At 34.3% G+C, this 19099-nt stretch overlaps 2 protein-coding genes across 2 annotated transcripts in view; one reads left to right on the top strand and one right to left on the bottom strand.

Moving 5' to 3' along the window:
• The window catches only part of LOC138306466 (ubiquitin carboxyl-terminal hydrolase 8-like), a 32102-nt gene extending 23400 nt beyond the window's left edge, over nucleotides 1-8702 (bottom strand). Inside the window, exons 1-8 of the mRNA XM_069246930.1 lie at nucleotides 8571-8702; nucleotides 6596-6747; nucleotides 5875-6019; nucleotides 3706-3791; nucleotides 2911-3071; nucleotides 2422-2605; nucleotides 1508-1670; nucleotides 181-322 (exon numbers count right to left, since the gene is read on the bottom strand). Coding sequence (XP_069103031.1) covers nucleotides 181-322; nucleotides 1508-1670; nucleotides 2422-2605; nucleotides 2911-3071; nucleotides 3706-3791; nucleotides 5875-6019; nucleotides 6596-6699 — 985 coding nt within the window. The 5' untranslated portion in view covers nucleotides 6700-6747; nucleotides 8571-8702. The remainder of the gene's footprint in view (nucleotides 1-180; nucleotides 323-1507; nucleotides 1671-2421; nucleotides 2606-2910; nucleotides 3072-3705; nucleotides 3792-5874; nucleotides 6020-6595; nucleotides 6748-8570) is intronic.
• Nucleotides 8703-8921: 219 nt separating this feature from the next.
• LOC138305889 (LDLR chaperone boca-like) lies at nucleotides 8922-18802 on the top strand. Its single transcript, XM_069246157.1, has 5 exons — nucleotides 8922-9118; nucleotides 13868-14024; nucleotides 15192-15273; nucleotides 15719-15860; nucleotides 16282-18802. Exons 1-5 carry the CDS (start codon nucleotides 8927-8929, stop codon nucleotides 16378-16380), a joined length of 672 nt encoding a protein of 223 aa, XP_069102258.1. The 5' UTR covers nucleotides 8922-8926; the 3' UTR covers nucleotides 16381-18802.
• The last annotated feature ends 297 nt before the right edge of the window (nucleotides 18803-19099 follow it).

Raw genomic sequence — 19099 nt, 5'->3', positions numbered from 1 at the left:
TATATGGAAGGAGTTAAGATACTAAAAGTTTTTTAGTCCACAACTTACATTTTGGTACATGCCCTGGGTGCTAATTACAGCGAATACGGTCTTAAGGCACAAGACTATCGTTGAACCTCACTAATTAAAACTTGAGTAACTGGCATGGTTGAATGAACATTTGTGTGAAGACATACTTACATGAGGGCGCGGATGATATCGCTGGCATTGTCGAGTGTTTGATATGAGGGTTTGTAGACAGTTGAGGATAGTGGTACAACCATTGTTCATACCCCCCTTCTAATACAACAGGCTCACTACGAATTATCACTGTCGAGTCGTACTGTAAAAGATTTTGGTTATTATTTATTTACTCATTTCAAAGGACCATTGATGGATAAATTCATTACATAACAGCAGTTTGATAGTGAACTAATAAGGAATATTGGATGTAAAAGAAACAAGTTTTATGCATGTCTTCGCCTAATCCCAGGTAACTCGATTTAACTTTCTTTTAATAGACCCAATATTTTTTCTGTATTAGGTCATTTACAAACTGTGTAATATACAATTATTGACCTATTTTCAGGTGGATACGGTGAGTTATCAACCCGAGTAAGTGATATATTCCGAGGCCGTAAGCCGAGGGTTATATCATTTTCGAGGGTTGATAACTCACCGTATCCACCTAAAAATAGGTCGATAACTGTTTTATTATATGTCATTTATAGGATATTAACCCGGTTCTTCAAAAAGACTTAACTACAAAAAACAGGATGATATTTGCAAATGTTCCTTTTACAAAACTTGCTGCCTTCTGCAAAAAATATGTTGCCGACTATTTATAATGACGTCACAATAGATTAATCTGACGTCTTTGAATAAGAAACCTCCCGTAACATTATATTTTTGGGTACGACTTGACGTCAAAAGTGATTATGACGTCACATCTAAAGGGAGTTTCCCTCGATCTATTTTTCACACAGGTTACTGGACTTGCCAGAGGTATCTGGACTGAGTCCAGTAACCTCGCGTGCTTTTTGCTATCGATTTCGGGGTTGATGTCGCAGTTGATGAATACTTCTGAGAAACGTATCGGCCAATCAAAATACAGCAAAAACACCAGTCATATAATAACTAATATTATTAGCTGGGGATAGTGGTACAAGCATTGTTCATATCACACATCTAATACAACAGGCTCACTATGAATTACCACTGTCAAGTCGTACCGCAAAAATATCAACATTTATAATTGAGGATAGTGGTACAACCATTGTTCATATCTACAGGGATCTATATAAGTCGCACTCAAGATTTGCAGGGAAAAAAGTCGCAATTTCAACTCCGGAAAATACGGTAATTATGGACCCACTAGATTGCCCCTATACCATTTTTTGACATTTAAGGGGTCTACATAAAAAATCGGTAAAAATCCCAAAAACATTTTAAGGACTTCAGCCTTCCTTTGTCCAACTATTCACTTTAAATTTGAGAAAACTCTGTTAATAACATTTTTCTTGCTGACCTTAAACAGAGCATCCTTCAGCGTCCTCAAGGTCGTTCCTATATTGACCTTGTCCAGTGTGGATGACCAATCAACCAACACAATGTGGTCCAAATGGCCGCGCTGTTGCCATAGCGACTTTGAGTCTTCAGGTAGGCGCTTCTCGATCACCGTCACTGTTGTTCTGGAAAATATATTTTCAAACTTGTATGTCCCCATTGGTATTAGAAATTCAGAAGCAGCAATTTGATTGGCCAATAGAAAATATCACCAGAAGGCAACCCCAGACGGGATATTGTCAGATCTTCTATAAAAGGAACTGAGAGTATGGATATTTAAGGATTATTCTCAATATTTTTTGGGTTTATGAAGTCATAGACAAAAAAGGAAAGAATGACTTCATAAACCCAAAAGATATTGAGAATAATCTTTACAATTTAATTTGAATAACTTAGTAAGCGATTAATTAGGCATTAGTATGCGTATCTTTAATTAGTTTTACAATAAAACAAATTGATTTCAAGCACATTGATATTTTAGCCATTAGTTTAGTTTGGCCTATGGCTGTGCCATTTTAAATTTTTTCGCGAAAATGTTCTTCGTGTATGACGTCATAATACTCAACGTAAAATTCTTTCGGTCTATGAAAAAACAACCTTAAACTACTAACCAATAGACATGAGAGTAATACATGAAATTAAATTACATCTTTTTACCATATCGTCATTTTATTGGTATAGTTTGACATTGAAATGATTTCACAGGTGGAAAATAACAAATGGTCTAGTTGCCCTATTCTGACTTCTGAAATATTGTGCATGGTCGACAGGGCATGCATATCATAACTTCATGCTTCTCTACACATAGGCACATCATATACCTTGGTTACTTAGTTTGTCGCCATGATAACTAGCACCTGAACCTTACTATCTTACCCTGGGGTGACAATCTCCGAAGGAACACTGATACATGTGCGATGACGAATGTGAGACTCTTCATACTCAGCCGCTGGTCGGACATCCATGATCGCCATCTGTTCGTTATTCTCATTCAGCAAGGAAAATAACTGGACAGGAGTTATCTGCCCTTCAGGTTGGGGTGGCGGCGCTGCTACAGGTTCTAAGACAGAGTAATAATAAGTTTTACTACATAAGATCATTCATTATTTTCTTGTGAAATATGTGATAAAACTAATGAATTTGTCAGTAATTAATTAACAATAAGATACATTTGGGGGGATATTTACAACTTTTTTCTTCCTCTGCTTGCATTTAATAAATCAACAACCATTGATAATAAACAACACACCTAAAAGTGTGACAGTCAACATATTTCAGCTATAAATATGACCCTGTGTCCAAACTTGAAATTGTTTGTATTTTCTCATCTCAAGTTTATTCATTACTGGTATATACAGATTTTACCTGGGGTGGATTCTTTAGACTGAGATTTGGATTTTTCTCCACTATCAGATTTTTTGTCGGTCTCTAAATCTGAAATTTCATCGAACTTCTTCTCTTCAGGTGAAGAGTCCTCTAATGAAGCAAGTTTTTTGGCGATTTCCTGAGCCTCAGAGTAGTCGTACCTGTAATATACGAGGTAAATAAATGTCAAGGTCAAATATGGATAAATGTCAAGGACATATTAAGTAGTTGTACCTGTAATATATACATACTGAATAATGTCAAGTTCATTAGTAACCATACCTGTAATATAGATAATGTCAAGATCAAATATAGATAAATGTCAAGGTCATATTAAGTAGTCGTACCTGTAATATATACATGTATACCCAATAATGTCAAGGTCATAAGTAATTATAATCTACATGTAATATAGAGACATTATAATTTCAAGGTCAAATTTAGATAAATGTCAAGCTCATACTGGTAATATACAGTATATACCAGAAAATGTCAATGTCATAAATAATCGTACATGTTATATAGACAAATTGTAATGTAAAAGTCATAATAGCTGTACCTGTTATATTAATAAATATCAAAGTCGTAAGTAGTCGTACATGTAACATTGATAATGTTTTTTTTTAATTTTCCTTCATCAATATCTATTGAAATTTACCATTTCTGCAAGAAAAAAAGAGTACTTCAACTCAGTTTGCTAGAACATTTGTAAAATGACACCAGAATCTTGTATAAATGGAATTACTGTGATATTATGTAAACAAACAAAAAAGAGAAAATTGAATGTAAATATACCTGTTTTTGAGACTTTGAGAAAGTGCCTCTGCTTTGTCCAAACATTTCAGAACATTCTTCTGACCAATCAACTTATCATAAAAATCCTGAAAACCAAACAAAATTAATGAATTGTTCCATATTTAAAAACTTCTGAGATACATGTACTTGGTTTCTAGACCCTTATTTTCTGATATCTCTCAGACCTGTAATATCTAATACCTGATATTTAATTATCTGAATCCTGACCTCCTGATATCCAGCTCCAGAAAATCGATCAACTGACCCCCTAACATTTTATTTCCTGATATGATCTCTTTACATCAAATACCCTGATAACTAACAAATGACCTTAGATATCCATCATTTGAGCCATGTATTTTGTCTAATCAGACATGATGAAATATGAGATGTATCAGTAAATTAAAGAAAGTAAATTGAATGCACAGATAACGGGGTTATAAATCTTTAAGGAGAATATATAGATTTCAACACGGTTAGGAAATTTTCCTTACCTAATTACAGTTTAGATGACAGTCCAGGTACAAACCAGGATAATAATATATATACTAGTGTAACAGGGTGCAGGATTTACAATAAATTTAATACCTGCCTCTGCCAGGGATCGAACTTGGGACCTCTGGATTACTAGTCAGACGTTCAACTGATAGAGCTAAAGAGAAGTTCTCTCTAGCCAAGCGATATATTGCGGCTAGTATTGAACAGGGTTGCACTAGTTTACTTTTACTTCTAAAGTATGTAGTATAGCTGACAAAATTGACTTAAGGAGAACTACTCCTTGTCTAATCTTACCTAAGAAAGACTGATCCAATCAACTCATTCCCCCCTAAAAACACACTTGAACTCTTCTAATACAAAGACTAGAACGGTCACCCCTAAAAACACACTTGAACCCTTCTAATACAAAGACTAGAACGATCACCCCTAAAAACACACTTGAACCCTTCTAATACAAAGACTAGAACGATCACCCCTAAAAACACACTTGAACCCTTCTAATACAAAGACTAGAACGATCACCCCTAAAAACACACTTGAACCCTTCTAATACAAAGACTAGAACGATCACCCCTAAAAAACACACTTGAACCCTTCTAATACAAAGACTAGAACGATCACCCCTAAAAACACACTTGAACCCTTCTAATACAAAGACTAGAACGATCATCCCTAAAAACACGCTTGAACCCTTCTAATACAAAGACTAGAACGATCACCCCTAAAAACACACTTGAACCCTTCTAATACAAAGACTAGAACGATCACCCCTAAAAACACACTTGAACCCTTCTAATACAAAGACTAGAACGATCACCCCTAAAAACACACTTGAACCCTTCTAATACAAAGACTAGAACAATCACCCCTAAAAACACACTTGAACCCTTCTAATACAAAAGACTAGAACGATCACCCCTAAAAACACACTTGAACCCTTCTAATACAAAGACTAGAACGATCACCCCTAAAAACACACTTGAACCCTTCTAATACAAAGACTAGAACGATCACCCCTAAAAACACACTTGAACCCTTCTAATACAAAGACTAGAACGATCACCCCTAAAAACACACTTGAACCCTTCTAATACAAAGACTAGAACAATAACCCCTAAAAACACACTTGAACCCTTCTAATACAAAGACTAGAACGATCACCCCTAAAAACACACTTGAACCCTTCTAATACAAAGACTAGAACAATCACCCCTAAAAACACACTTGAACCCTTCTAATACAAAGACTAGAACAATCACCCCTAAAAACACACTTGAACCCTTCTAATACAAAGACTAGAACAATCACCCCTAAAAACACACTTGAACCCTTCTAATACAAAGACTAGAATGATCACCCCTAAAAACACACTTGAACCCTTCTAATACAAAGACTAGAACAATCACCCCTAAAAACACACTTGAACCCTTCTAATACAAAGACTAGAACAATCACCCCTAAAAACACACTTGAACCCTTCTAATACAAAGACTAGAACAATCACCCCTAAAAACACACTTGAACCCTTCTAATACAAAGACTAGAACAATCACCCCTAAAAACACACTTAAACCCTTCTAATACAAAGACTAGAACATTCCATTATAAATTTTCAGGGGTGAATGAATTTAAGGCTACATATCCTATAACCTGAGAGTCTTAAGACCAAACCTTCTGTTTGCGGTACTCTGGCATTTTCTTTACAGCTGTGATGATGTTGAAGAACCTCATGAAGAGGACGTAGGCTCGCTCCTCATCTCCCAACATATCGCTCTCCTCCGCACCCTTCAACATCGTCTCCGATGTCTTTATCAGCCTAAAAAACATAAAATATTGTTATTACTCGTGGACATCTTTTTGCCTTTAGATGCCTATTTTAACTCTACATGAAGTGATGGAAATCTGTTAATGCTATTGCCATAACTGTTTTTTTTTTCTTTATTTATTCTATTAAGTTTTAATGCAATTGGTCTTAACTGTTTGCTTTTCTTTCTTGCTTTCCTCGACTAGCTGAACAGCTGTTATATTCTTCACTTCTTCCAAGGCACAAAATTACAAGGCAAACACATATGGATACACAATCGCTCACACACAACTGGATTACACCTGCCCATCCCCCGGGACAAAGGGGTAAACAAGTGGAAACACATTGAGAAATGAGTGCTTCACATTTATATTACATATTAAATAAGTACCAATGTGAAGTTTTTCCAGTGTTTGTGCTATCTCGTCCCTGTTTTTTAAGCATAGAATATAAAAAGGATCCCATTTTTTTGAAAGTCCATTTTAATTAGGCTATATAATGAAACCCCATCTCGTCTGAATATGACTCCATCCCATTTATGGAACAGCCAGCACAAATCTGGATTTCCATTTTATTTTACCCACTCACAATTTTGGATTGCTTCCAAGCTTCTGTTTTGAAATGTCCACCAACTTGTTGAGGTCAGACATGGACTTGGCCATATAGGTATCCTTCAGTGTCCGACCAGGCATCTTGCTTTGTTAGTGGTCCACAGATTTATATAGAATTCTTAGCTTTACCTGAAAAGCAAGAGAAAAGATATATATTAATTGTCAATCTCTTGTCTTTGCACTCAGAGCTGTATTATAATAAGGATACCAATATACAACATACGTAGAATTTAATACATATACCGCATTTGTCATAATTACCACCAATAGTGCTTAAAAACTTGTAACAAAGGGGGCGCTAATTAGTGAACCAAAATGTAAGTTGTGGACAAAAACAGTCAGCCATATTTTTACTCTTTACAGTAATCTGTTACAATAAACATGTCTGCCTTTTAAACTTTAAGAAGCATTATTATGTTGTGAATCTTGTGATTCACAAATTCATGTAATATGTGATACAATGCTGATGTAAGAGGGATCACATGTTGTAAAACATCATTAAATCCATGGGTTGGGGGTATTTGTACAACCTTAATTCCTTCTCCAGAAAATGGGAAGGGCGCTTATAGTGGGAAGTGCATATACTGTACATCATGTACATCTATCACCCACATAGCTGTTTATAGCAGTGTAGAAACTATAATTTCAGCAGAATATATTTTCTAATAAAACTCCTGTGCATTGATCAGAAAATAAGCCACGACTAATTTCTAGTGATTTCTTCAGTGTTATATATTAAGTGCAGAAATAATAGCCACAACTACATAAATAGTCCACATGCAGGATAACAGACAAATATATTTACTAGTTCTTCAAATTTTTGTCAGTCTGAGACATGAAAATTACTACGTTTCAAACACATAACTGTTTGTAGGAAATTACTGTAAATGAAACAAAACAATACGATTAACTTGGAATTGAATACATCAACATTCATGAATAAATCCTGCACATAAATCAATCTAATACACCTTTTCTGGGATACAATGAACTCTTCTGGGAAGGAGATAGAAAACATTGGAAAACTTTTGGGCACATTTTACCGTCATTACAGTGACACTTATAGGCAGAGAATATCAATGTCCAAGTAAACGTCATTGACGGTAATACTTGCCCAATAATGGAACTAAGATAAATTGTTATGTTTTGTGTTTATTTGTCATTGTTTTTTGAAAAAGGTACCCAGGAAAGTTATGAAATATTTGTGAGTGAGACGTCAGATACCGTTGATTTCCAACTGTTAGGTGACAGCTCCATTAAATGCAATAACTTACATGTCATTTCCTAGTGAAGTGTCTAAATTCATTTTTCATGCATACTGATATTATATTTATTTAATATAATATGTTTTGATAATTTATGTAAAGTTTTGGACACAATATGTGATTTTCTACCTGCGTACAATCATTACACGTGCTGTCATTTTGTTTCAAATGTGCCCTAAATTAAGTTACATGGTGATGAAAGTCACATGACTAAACTGACTGAACGTTATATTCCCGAAATTAATTTTTCGATATATCTTCCCCACAGCATGTCCACCTATAGAAGTGGATGCATGGTCTACAGGAAGCGACATGGAAGATTTAATTTTAATAAGAATGTTACATCTACCACCATATAACAAACATAATAACGAGTCAAAAGAGCTGATCATGTACTGCATTATGAAATAGTTTGTGAATATTTTGAGGTATTGATATGTACATGTAAGTTAATAAACAGATAAAACTTAATAATATAGACCTATATCATACCAAAGTACAGATATATAAAACAGGAATAGAGTCAGAGTTGGACCACAAAGATTAGGTGATTACATTACTACATCAGTCAGTTACTCACTGTTGATCAGTTACTGTCAGAGTGGACATGTCCTCTGATTATCAACATTTAACAGAATCATGTATTGGGCAATAAATTCCAAAACAACTATTTCTTTTTAAACAAACCTAATTAAGATCATCGCGGCATTTTCATTTCAATGCCATGGACGTCAATAGCGATTGAAAACTGTTAAGTTCTGTCAAGTGTTGAATAAAAACCTCTGTTTACAAGTTCTAGACCTACTTCCTGTTCGTTTCAGTCAGAAGATATATATTGCAAAATATATTTCGGAATGAAAGATAAATATTTCCAGTTTACAAGAACATGTTATATTTTTAGCAATCATAATATCATTTTAACGTGTTTAATATATAAAGGATCTTTTATCAATAACTGATAATAAAAGAATATAAAAAATATCTTTCAAATTAATTAGTTTCGTTTTATTTCAGATTATATTTTTGTATCAACCTACCGGAAGATGGCGTGTCGCAAGCAGATGAATCTTTCTCTCTATGTTCTTATTCTGTTTTTAATCGTTAACTGTGTTGTACTAGCCAAGAAAGATGAAAAGGATAAGAAAGAAGACAATGTTGCAGGAGAAAAATGGAAAAAGAAGAAGATACAAGATTACTCCGAGGCAGACATGGAACGCCTATTTGACCAGTGGGAAGTATGTACTTAACGAGTTCACGACGTTTCGCCCAAGATTTCACTAACGAGAGAGTTAGTGTGGCAACTACAGTTGTGAAACAAAAACCATATTTTAACATGTGATCTCCTTGAGTATACCCGAATTAATATCTTTGATAGATCAGTGTGTTGTCGCTTTGTTTGTTAATTCAATGTTTTAGATTTTATAAAGTTTACTAATGGGGACGAGATGACTTATCGAAACTGAAAGTGGATTAGGATGCAGTGTTGCCTTATATTATACATATTAAGGATTATAAAGGATTTCTTAAGAGAAAATAAAATAATACAAATTATTCACGGCTTATATTAATCATGTGACTTTCCTACCACTTACGAACATTTTGTTAGTGTACAGGGCTCGAATTTTACAATTTTTGTCACTTGCTAAAAATGGCAAGTGCCTTAAATTTGTACTTGCTAAAATACATTTTTACTTACAGTAAAATATCCATATTTAAATTACAGTTTTGTTACATATATGTTGTGAGGTGAAAAGGTACATAATGTATATCTACAACATTTTAGTAAGAACTGGGTCCCCATATTTTCCAATACAACAATTTTTCAATCATTATGCCATTTTTACAGTTGTCTCTGATAAAAACCACTTGCTAGATTAAGCAAGTGCATATTTTTTCACTTGCTATTCTGGTATATCTACTTGCAAAAAGCAAGTAAAACAGCCTGAAATTCGAGCCCTGGTGTAGCGGGATTAGATAGGGTTGGTCATTGGTGTAGCACTATCGGTAACAGTTACAAACTTGGCGCCAAAGAGAAATACCCAGTGGTAGTATAAGGGTCTCGTATGTCTTTAATGGTAGAGACTTTCAAAAAGGAGGGAGGAGTGTAACAGAATTTGGCTGGGTCGAACATTGGTGACCAGATAATTAGCTCAGTCAGTAGAGGTGTAGCGGGATTGGACTGGGTCGAACATTGGTGACCAGGTAGCTCAGTTGGTAGAACACTCAGCTAGTGTTCGGAGGGTCCCAGGTTCGAATCCCGGTCTGGCCACTACATTTTCTCCTCTCCTGTTACAAAATTGGCGCCCAACTAAATAACCCACCGTGGTGGTATTTGAAAGGGTATCGTATGTCTTTGAGAGCGAAGACTTCGAGAAAGGAGGGAGGAATGTTGCGGGATTTGACAGGGTCGATCATCAGTGACCAGGTAGCTCAGTCAGTAGAGCACTCAGCTAGTGTTTGGAGGGTCCTGGGTTCAAATCCTGGCTTGCCGCTAAATTTTCTCCTCTCCTGTTACAAAGCATTTAGCTAGTGTTTGGAGGTCCTTGGTTCGATTCCCGGTCTGACTACTACATTTTTTCTCCTCTCCTATTACATTAGTATCATACAACTTAGCAGTCAGGAGAAGATAACTCTAACAATTTCATTAATGAGGGGTCATGTGGAGATCCAGAAAATGTCACAAAAGTCAAAATATATCCAAATATATGTATTGTGAAACAAAGTTATGGTTTTTTTATTGCAACATCCACATTTTTCATCTCGTAATGAAGTTCTGGAAGCACATATTGTGTCACAAATTTGCCTGTACCACTTAAAGGATTTGTGCAGTCAAAAATGATAATTTCAGTTTATGCTGGAAATGGCTTTATTAGCACGTGTAGAAACCTCTCCGTACCGCGCGCGACCGGAATAACCCGTAAGCCGTCGATATCGGGGTCAAATTTTCTGACCACCCGATTATGCATATTTTCTAGCTCTAAAGCGTGTGACGTCACAATAGTCCGTGGCTTATAGCTGTACTATAACTGATGTGCTATCACTTATATCGACGGTCACAGGAAAAGCCGATCAACGATTTTTTATGATGACTTTTGAGTGAAGTTAATCGTACAATAACTTTGGCTCGAATGTAAATAACTAAAAGAGTGAAATTCGATGTTTCAAATACTCTAATTTATGCTCTAATAGCAGGTATCTTCGTGTAATTATGAAAGAAAATCCGCACAGAAATAAAAGTTTCGGATTTTTTTTGAGGATTGACGTACCTACATTGTGAATTGCAAAGTTTGTGACTGTAAAATGAAATTTTACGTAACAAGTAAAGAAATCCTTGATTAAAGCATCGAGGATATGATGCTTGACGTACGTACACACTGATGATTGATCATTACAAACATTGTGTTGTGTGTTTCTAACCGAATAAATTGAGATACATTTATTACAATACCGTAATACGTTTCAACATGTGGTAGAAAGAATTTATTTTTGATATTATAAAAGATCAAAATATTGAAATATTAAGCAAAACAAACTATTTTTTTAAGACAGTACGGTCGCGTTCAATTTTTAATCGATATACGAATAGATACACCGATATAGATATATAATTAGCCATGTCTTTGGTTTGATGGTTATGTAATACCAGGACCAGGATGTTGTTTACCTGTACGCAACGCCATTCATCGAACTCATCTGTAATTACCTGGCCATGGGCAATTTGCTATTCGGTTGACTATATCGGGTATTTGGTATTGTCTTACTGTCAATCAGGCTAGGACATCCGTTAATTGGATTGTGATTTGAATTATGGAAACCCCGTACATCAATGCTCTAGGTATTTTATTGTCACCTCCATTTTTAAAATGAAGATGTAAAAGCAAATGGAAATAAAATATCCCTGATCATACCTAGGAATATATATTACACACACACACACACACACGCATATATATATGTCTTACACAGATAAAATAATAATGGAAGTTGACTTATTCAGAAACAAAAATGGTTCTGAGAACTATTTCAACTAAAGGTTTAACCTTAAAAAGTTATTCCAGTCAAGTACTGTAATAACGTAATCGTGGCATATAGCAATCTTCCGTAAATTCTAAGGTATAAGCAAGAATTCTAAGCATGTATTTTCACCGTTTCGAATCTACATGTATAGTCATACAAGAAGGGTTACAGCATTACCACACTAAATATACTTATTTAAATATCACTAAGTATGTTCATATATCACACTATTAAAATCTCGGTATGATATACAAAAGGATCGACAATGAATAGGCTATTTTAAGGATTAGTATAATTTTTAAATAATGATTTTTTTTAAATCTACACTTATACTGTATCTAAAATCATATATCAGAAATATCATTGTTGTATGTCTGCTTTTTAGTAAACGTTATGGATAAAGTTTCAAAGGCAACAATATAGATATACATATTATTTTCGGTATAAGATCGGGGCTCGGCACCATAAAACTTTCTCAGACAGATTTTTTACTCAAGTCAATGTTAAATCATATACTTGAGTAAAAAATCTGTCTGAGAATAGTTTTATGGTGCCGTGTTTGCATCGTTATAGCAGAAGTTTGAAATAAAAACACGCATTATAGATATATTCATGCTTATTTTTGTGATTTTACTCATAAAAAGATAGTGTTACATTATACTGTTTTTTATTACACAGAAATTTACATAATATTAATATTCTATCTAAATCTCAGTCCAGACTGATCTGAAATCATTTTGATATCGTTATCAAAGTGGACTGATTATCTAATCTAAAGTTAGATATGTTTGAAATAGTGTAAATGGAATGTTTTGAAACTGAAAATATCTACATCATAAAGCTAGAATAGCCATTTACTCGAAAAACTCATATTGTAGATCTAACGTATACGTATATATGCTGTATACATGTATAGTACTAGGCTTACCTTGTGTAGCCACGGACTACTGTGACATCACAAGACCACGTGACCACCTAGCTCATTATCTCTGAACCGTAGTCGACACTACCCGTAAATCACGACCAAAATCAATCGATAGCGCTAAAAGCTAGGCGATTCGTTGGGCGGGACTTGATTTTTCATTCATCCAAAGCAATATCCTGATGTATCAAAAAAAAATGTTGGCTGCACAAATCCTTTAACTATTTTTCATTATTATTCACTCTAACTAACTATGTTACCATTGAAGATTTTGAGCATCGTTTTTCAGATTCTGAGATTTAATCAATTTCTCTTCATTAAAATGATCTGCTTCAGACAGAGATTCAAAATTTCTTGAACGAATTGATTTTAGTAATGTTTAAAAACTTGTACTTTCGCCTCTTCAACCGTTCAATGTATGGTAGATCCTTTAGCTATGGTATAAGTTTGTTGCACTCCAATGTACTATTTCAATACAGTGGTTTCGAGATCCCAAAATGATGCGTGTAAAATACACGTTACTGTTGATTTGTCTAACCTTCTAGTGATTGTGACATCATCTTTTGACATAAATTTTGTGACATCATTATCATCGAAAGTTGGGACTAATCGACAGTAAATTATTCTTTACCATGTTGTTTTTGGATATGAAAATATTGATTCAATGTCCTCTGCTTTATAAGTATTCCGGATGCTTTGAACAATATCATAAACCTGTTAGTGAAAGGATGACGTAAATATGTCCAGACAAAAGTTGCATTACTTCACTGGTGTGCAGGCCAGGGTTCAGCATACAAGATGTCGAACCACAATGTGTGATGGCGGAAAGTGAGAGAGTTTGAACATTTTACACACTGTGACATGGGCATTGCTGCAAACTACTCTACTTTCATTAGAACTTGTAATTTGTTTCTGAACTAAATGCAAATTTCAATGCACTCTTAGACTGAATTACCCCTTTAAGAAACAAGCACTTACTGATTTCCATCTGTTAGGCTTTCATCTCTTTTGTGAACAGATGTTTAATGAGATGATTTTTACACAGGATAACGATGAAGATGAGTTAGAGGAGGATGAGCTACCAGAATGGAAGAGAGAACCCCCAAAGGTTGATTTGTCACAGATGGACCCTTCTAACCCAGAGGCCATGCTGAAATTGTCGAAAAAGGGCAAAACCCTTATGATGTTTGCAACAATCTCAGGTAAAAGATCAGACATTATGACAAGAACCTGAAAATATCATTATATTGTTTTATCTCAGTTTTTATAGAATGATTTCATGAAGTTGTTAGGGGATGGATTAAAATTTTATGTAAATGAAACGGTCAATTTTATATAAAATAGAAAATTGTGTAGTATTAGTGAAATGCTTAGGGTTTGCAGCTTGAATCCTTTAGTGATGTGTGTATAAGTGTTTTGTCTTACTGCATGAGGTTTGATCCTGTTAATTTATTCACCCCTGAAATTTCATAATGGACTGGTCTTGTCTTTGAATTAGAAGAGTCTAAATGTGTCTTCAGGGGTGAATGTGAAATAGCACAGACCAGTTCTACAGAATGTCAGATAAAAATGCAGTGTGTGACAAAACTTGGTAAATATATATGTACAGATAAAAAATGCCAATTTGAAATGTTCACTATCTTAAGAAATACTGTATGAATGATTTCTCTTTCAATTACTCCTTGGCATTTTGTCATACAAAAATTACATAAAAAATAACAGGCCTGGGATAAGCCCTTTAACACTGAAGATAGCCCTTCAAACATGCAATAATGTAATTCCATGTATCTTATAACACATTGAACCTTCACTGTTAACTCAGATTAGGCAGAGAATCTTGCATTTGTGTGGTGTTGTAACCTCGCCTTAGGCCATCAATATCAATTTTCCAAAAAAAGATGTTATTAGGTAATAATTAATTTTGATTTGTTTTCATACTAAATCCCACTTTCTGATTGGCAGATTCTTTTTCTTCATACTACCATGAAAAAAAATCTGAGACTGGCGCGAAAGCTCGACGTTATCATGGCGTCACAAAAGAGACGTCAACATAAAGTATTGATTTAGAAAAAATCACCCTTGGAAAATCAATGGAATCGTTCGTTTAAACATATTTCCTGTTATCAAGTAGTCTGCAAAATTAATTATAAGCATTTATGTAACTATGTTTTAACTTCATCGGGTTATGAAATGAATTCCGTTTGCAAATTTTTGTGATAATCCCTTGCAGATTCACACAGTTTACAAACAAAATTTCTTTCATACCCCAATGAAGTTAAAAAATTATGACATCAATCCTTATCACATTTTCAAGAAACTTTTTGGAAAAATAGTGGCCTTATGTTACCGGTAATATCTTTTTTTTTCAGGATCACCAACTCAGAGGGAGACAGAACAGATCTCACAGCTCTGGCACACTAGTTTATTTAATGCTAATTACGACACACAAAGGTAGGTTACTGTTCATGGTCATACTAATTTGCATAAATACTTACGAGGAAAATATAAAAAATAATCAATAAATAACAATGCTAATAATAATTAAACAAAACATATTAGTTTTTTAATATTTTCTTTTCTGGACTTTGACTTCTTATTATTGTTGAGAAACAATTGAACAAATTTTTGAGTCGCCTTAGACAATAAAGATAAGATGACAGTTAGTTTATTATCTTGCCTAAACTGACCAACAGCGGCTGATTGTTGTCGCTGATACGGGTCAAATTTGACTGAATTTCTTAACATTTCTACTTAAAATTGTTTATTTTTACAACATAATTTTTTAAAACTCATTCACCCCTAAAGATACATTTGAGCTCTTTCATTTCAAATGATGGAATAGTTCATTTTGAATTTTCAGGGGTGAATGAGTCAATGTGAATATTATTTTGTACAGGTTTGTGGTGAGTGAGGATCGTGTTATATTCATGTTGACTGACGGATCACAAGCATGGGAGGTCAAGGACTTCCTGGTCAAACAGGAACGGTGTAAAGAAGTGACCATTGAGGGCAAAACTTACAACGGAGCTGCCACGCAGGTGTGTGAATTGAGCCTTTAGTTTATTTACTTTCATGTCCTATTAACAGTCATGGTCATTTGAGGATGTACCAGGCTTGATGGTGGAGCAAAACCGGAGTACCCGTAGAAAAATCATCGACCAGCGGTCAGTAACTGGCAACTGTTCCACTTGGGATTTGAATTGGCGACCCAGAAGTGGAGGACTTGTTGTTATATGTCTGCATGTGTTAAATTTACCATTGATTGATCTAGTGGAGAGGCATACAACCGTAATATATTGATAATCTAATGTTGTAAAAGTCAAGTAAGATTAGATTGGTTTCAGTGAGCATGTATATTATACATGTATAGCTGACAACTTACAATTTCAGTTAGTACATTAAAGTGAAATTTGTTTTATATACCATATCAATTTAAATATTTCTTTTCTTTCATTACAGAATCCTGAAGACAACAGAACTGCCAAAAAATCTGAGCCTGTAAACAAAAAATCCAAGCTAACCAAGGACAATAAAATACATAAGAAGACAGAGTTATGAGGTCTAGTTGTGATATGATGTGTGTAACTTTGTTTGTGTAATGAGATTAATAGTGCATGCACACCACATTCTTCGCATTGAACCTTTTTTTTTTGCAACACCATGATGTTCAGTGTCCATCTGTCTGGTCAAATTCAAAATTTTACAAATTGTTTGTTCATTCTGATTGGTCGGAATTTCTTAAGAGACTTTGTTGTCGAAAATGACACAGATCATATCAAGTTACTCATGGTATCAGACTACACAATGTTGTGTATACTGATTATGTGGGTAACTAAAGATGGGTCACGAAGGGCGTTGTCAAAAGGCATCATTCATATAAATTATTTTTTCTCTGAAATAGAGGAATGGATATCACTCACACAACGAAGGGGGGTGTAGGGGGGGGGAGGGGTTACAACAAGATTAATCAAGTGGGCGATACAGGCCATCTGCACCTCTTGTCTTGTAAAAATTCTAGCTAACCTTTAAAATAGAGAGGGAAGAATGACAATCTGATTAAAATACAGATCCTTATTTCTATGTTTGATAGAGGATCAGACAACATCTCATTAGAGGTCATGTTCAGGTGACCTTTGGAAATGGCCAATCAAATTGCTACCATCAGAATCTTGAATGTGATTTTTAGATGACAAAATAGTTTGAAAAGGCTGCCATTTTTGTGTATGTAAACATCTCGTCCAAAAAGCACAACATAGCTTAATGAATATGAAAAAAGGAACGAAATGGCGTTTTCAATTGATGTTTTAAAACAGACCCACTTAAAATGCACTTATTTCCTATTGATTTTGGACTTGGAACACACTTATACTTGTAAATATTATCGCTTGAGGTGGACTTGGATTCCCCTTTAAAATGTTCTGGGGTAGCAACGTGTAGAAAATGCATTTGATCTGAATTACACTTGGTATAAAGGTCATCCGAACATGACCCCTTATGGGATATTGTCAGATCCTCTATTGAACAGAGTGGTTATAAGGATTTGTATTTCAATCAGATTGGAAGAATGAGAGCATTTATGAGAAGAAGTGAATACTATTGTTTTAGGATTAAAGCATGCCATATTAATTTTACAAACAACTATTTGGTGCAGCGTGTTTAAAAGTTATGTTTGTTTGTTTGATAGATTTATTTGTATGTGGTATGTCTTTGAGGTAGATAGTGGGTACGGTACCTTGTTGAACAACAGATATATGAGATGTTATAACTTGTATGCCATTAAAAAATAAGAAAGAAAGAAATTGCTGTGATGTGTTTCGTACGAAAATGAATTCATGTTAATGTGAGAAGAGAAAGAACAATGTTTTTTTTGTGAAATATTTGATCATAATTGAAAAGTGTGGAATTCATTAAGAGAGTTTTGTACTTTGTTGTAAAGAATTGTACATGATACTATACCAAAAAATATTTGGCAAATCTGCCTTAGTGACCACCTATTCATAAAGACCATCTCCTTAAGAAGACTTTTCAGTGGCCAATTTCAACATAATTTCTCTTGTGTATGAAGATTACTTTTTCTAAAAAAAAAAAAGCTTTTTGATTTCTTCCTTTTCAGTTGGCCTTTTTATACAGATCTTTAAACATCCTTCCCTGTAAATTCATAATAAATTGTCCCAGACTTTGAATTATATTAAAATATGTCTTTAGAGGTGAATTAACAGGACTTTTTTCATCTTGCAAAGGTTATATTATATACAGTAAAACCTATATTACTAGATACCACCTCTGTACAAAGACCACCTGCTTAATAAGATCACTTACTCTGGGTCCAAAATGGCCAATTTCAACATAATTTGTCCTATGTATAATCACCACTTGGTTTAAAGACCATTTTATCTTGGTACTTTAGATGGTCTTTATATACAGGTTTGAATATAGTTGAATAGTATATGTTAGGGTAGTATTTGCATTTTCGGGGTTCATTATTTTAAAACATGTTAGTTATTTCTGTGTAATACCTGTACATTTACATGCAGTCACACAAAATTATTCAGGGTCTTGGAACATAACTGTAACCATTTAATTATCATTTTATATAAATCATGTGTCTTCCATATTGGTGAAATTTCTCTTATTTTATCTATTTGTACCAGGGTTCATAGACTTATTTTATCTATTTGGCCCAATAAGTACCAGGGTTCATAGACTTATTTTATCTATTTGGCCCAATAAGTACCAGGGTTCATAACCTTATTCACCCCTGAAGACACAGATTCAGATACTGGAATAGTTCATTCGTAATTTCCAGGGGTGTATAAGTTAAAAAATTGAGGGGATACTTATAATCTACTGTATAAATGAAATATTTTTCTTTTTGTCACACAGTTATGCGCATGTAGAAAATATTGTAATTGTAAATAATATTTTTTACAAGTTATGTAAGCAGAATCTCTTTTTATATGAAATAAAATTGGAAATACCATGGATGACTTTTTTATGTGAAATATTAATGATTACTGCCACAGAGGCCAAAGACTACAACTGTAACAATAGTCCTGTGACAATAATCCTGATGATGTCCGCCTAGCAATCGAAACATGTCCATGGCATCAATATCCTGACCACTATAAGGCCAAAAAAAAAATGTCTGTTTAGGGTTACCCGACCGACCCTAACTTTTTACCCCCTACCCTATTTTTTTCCACATTTCTACGAAAAAATATTAAAAAGTCAGGATTTTGATCTCAGACTCTGGCTTGCTATTATTTTAGAGTGAAAA

This window comes from Argopecten irradians, chromosome 13, assembly GCF_041381155.1.
Source record: "Argopecten irradians isolate NY chromosome 13, Ai_NY, whole genome shotgun sequence".
Classification (NCBI taxonomy): Eukaryota; Metazoa; Mollusca; class Bivalvia; order Pectinida; family Pectinidae; genus Argopecten; species Argopecten irradians.
This window is presented reverse-complemented; position numbering and strand designations above follow the sequence as displayed.

Excerpts from the sequence above, each read along its gene's own strand:
- LOC138305889 (XM_069246157.1), top strand. The coding sequence starts at position 8,927 with ATGGCGTGTCGCAAGCAGATGAATCTTTCTCTCTATGTTCTTATTCTG. Across the intron at positions 14,025-15,191 it reads GATGTTTGCAACAATCTCAG|GATCACCAACTCAGAGGGAG; the intron begins GTAAAAGATCAG and ends TTTTTTTTTCAG. Across the intron at positions 15,861-16,281 it reads ACAACGGAGCTGCCACGCAG|AATCCTGAAGACAACAGAAC; the intron begins GTGTGTGAATTG and ends CTTTCATTACAG.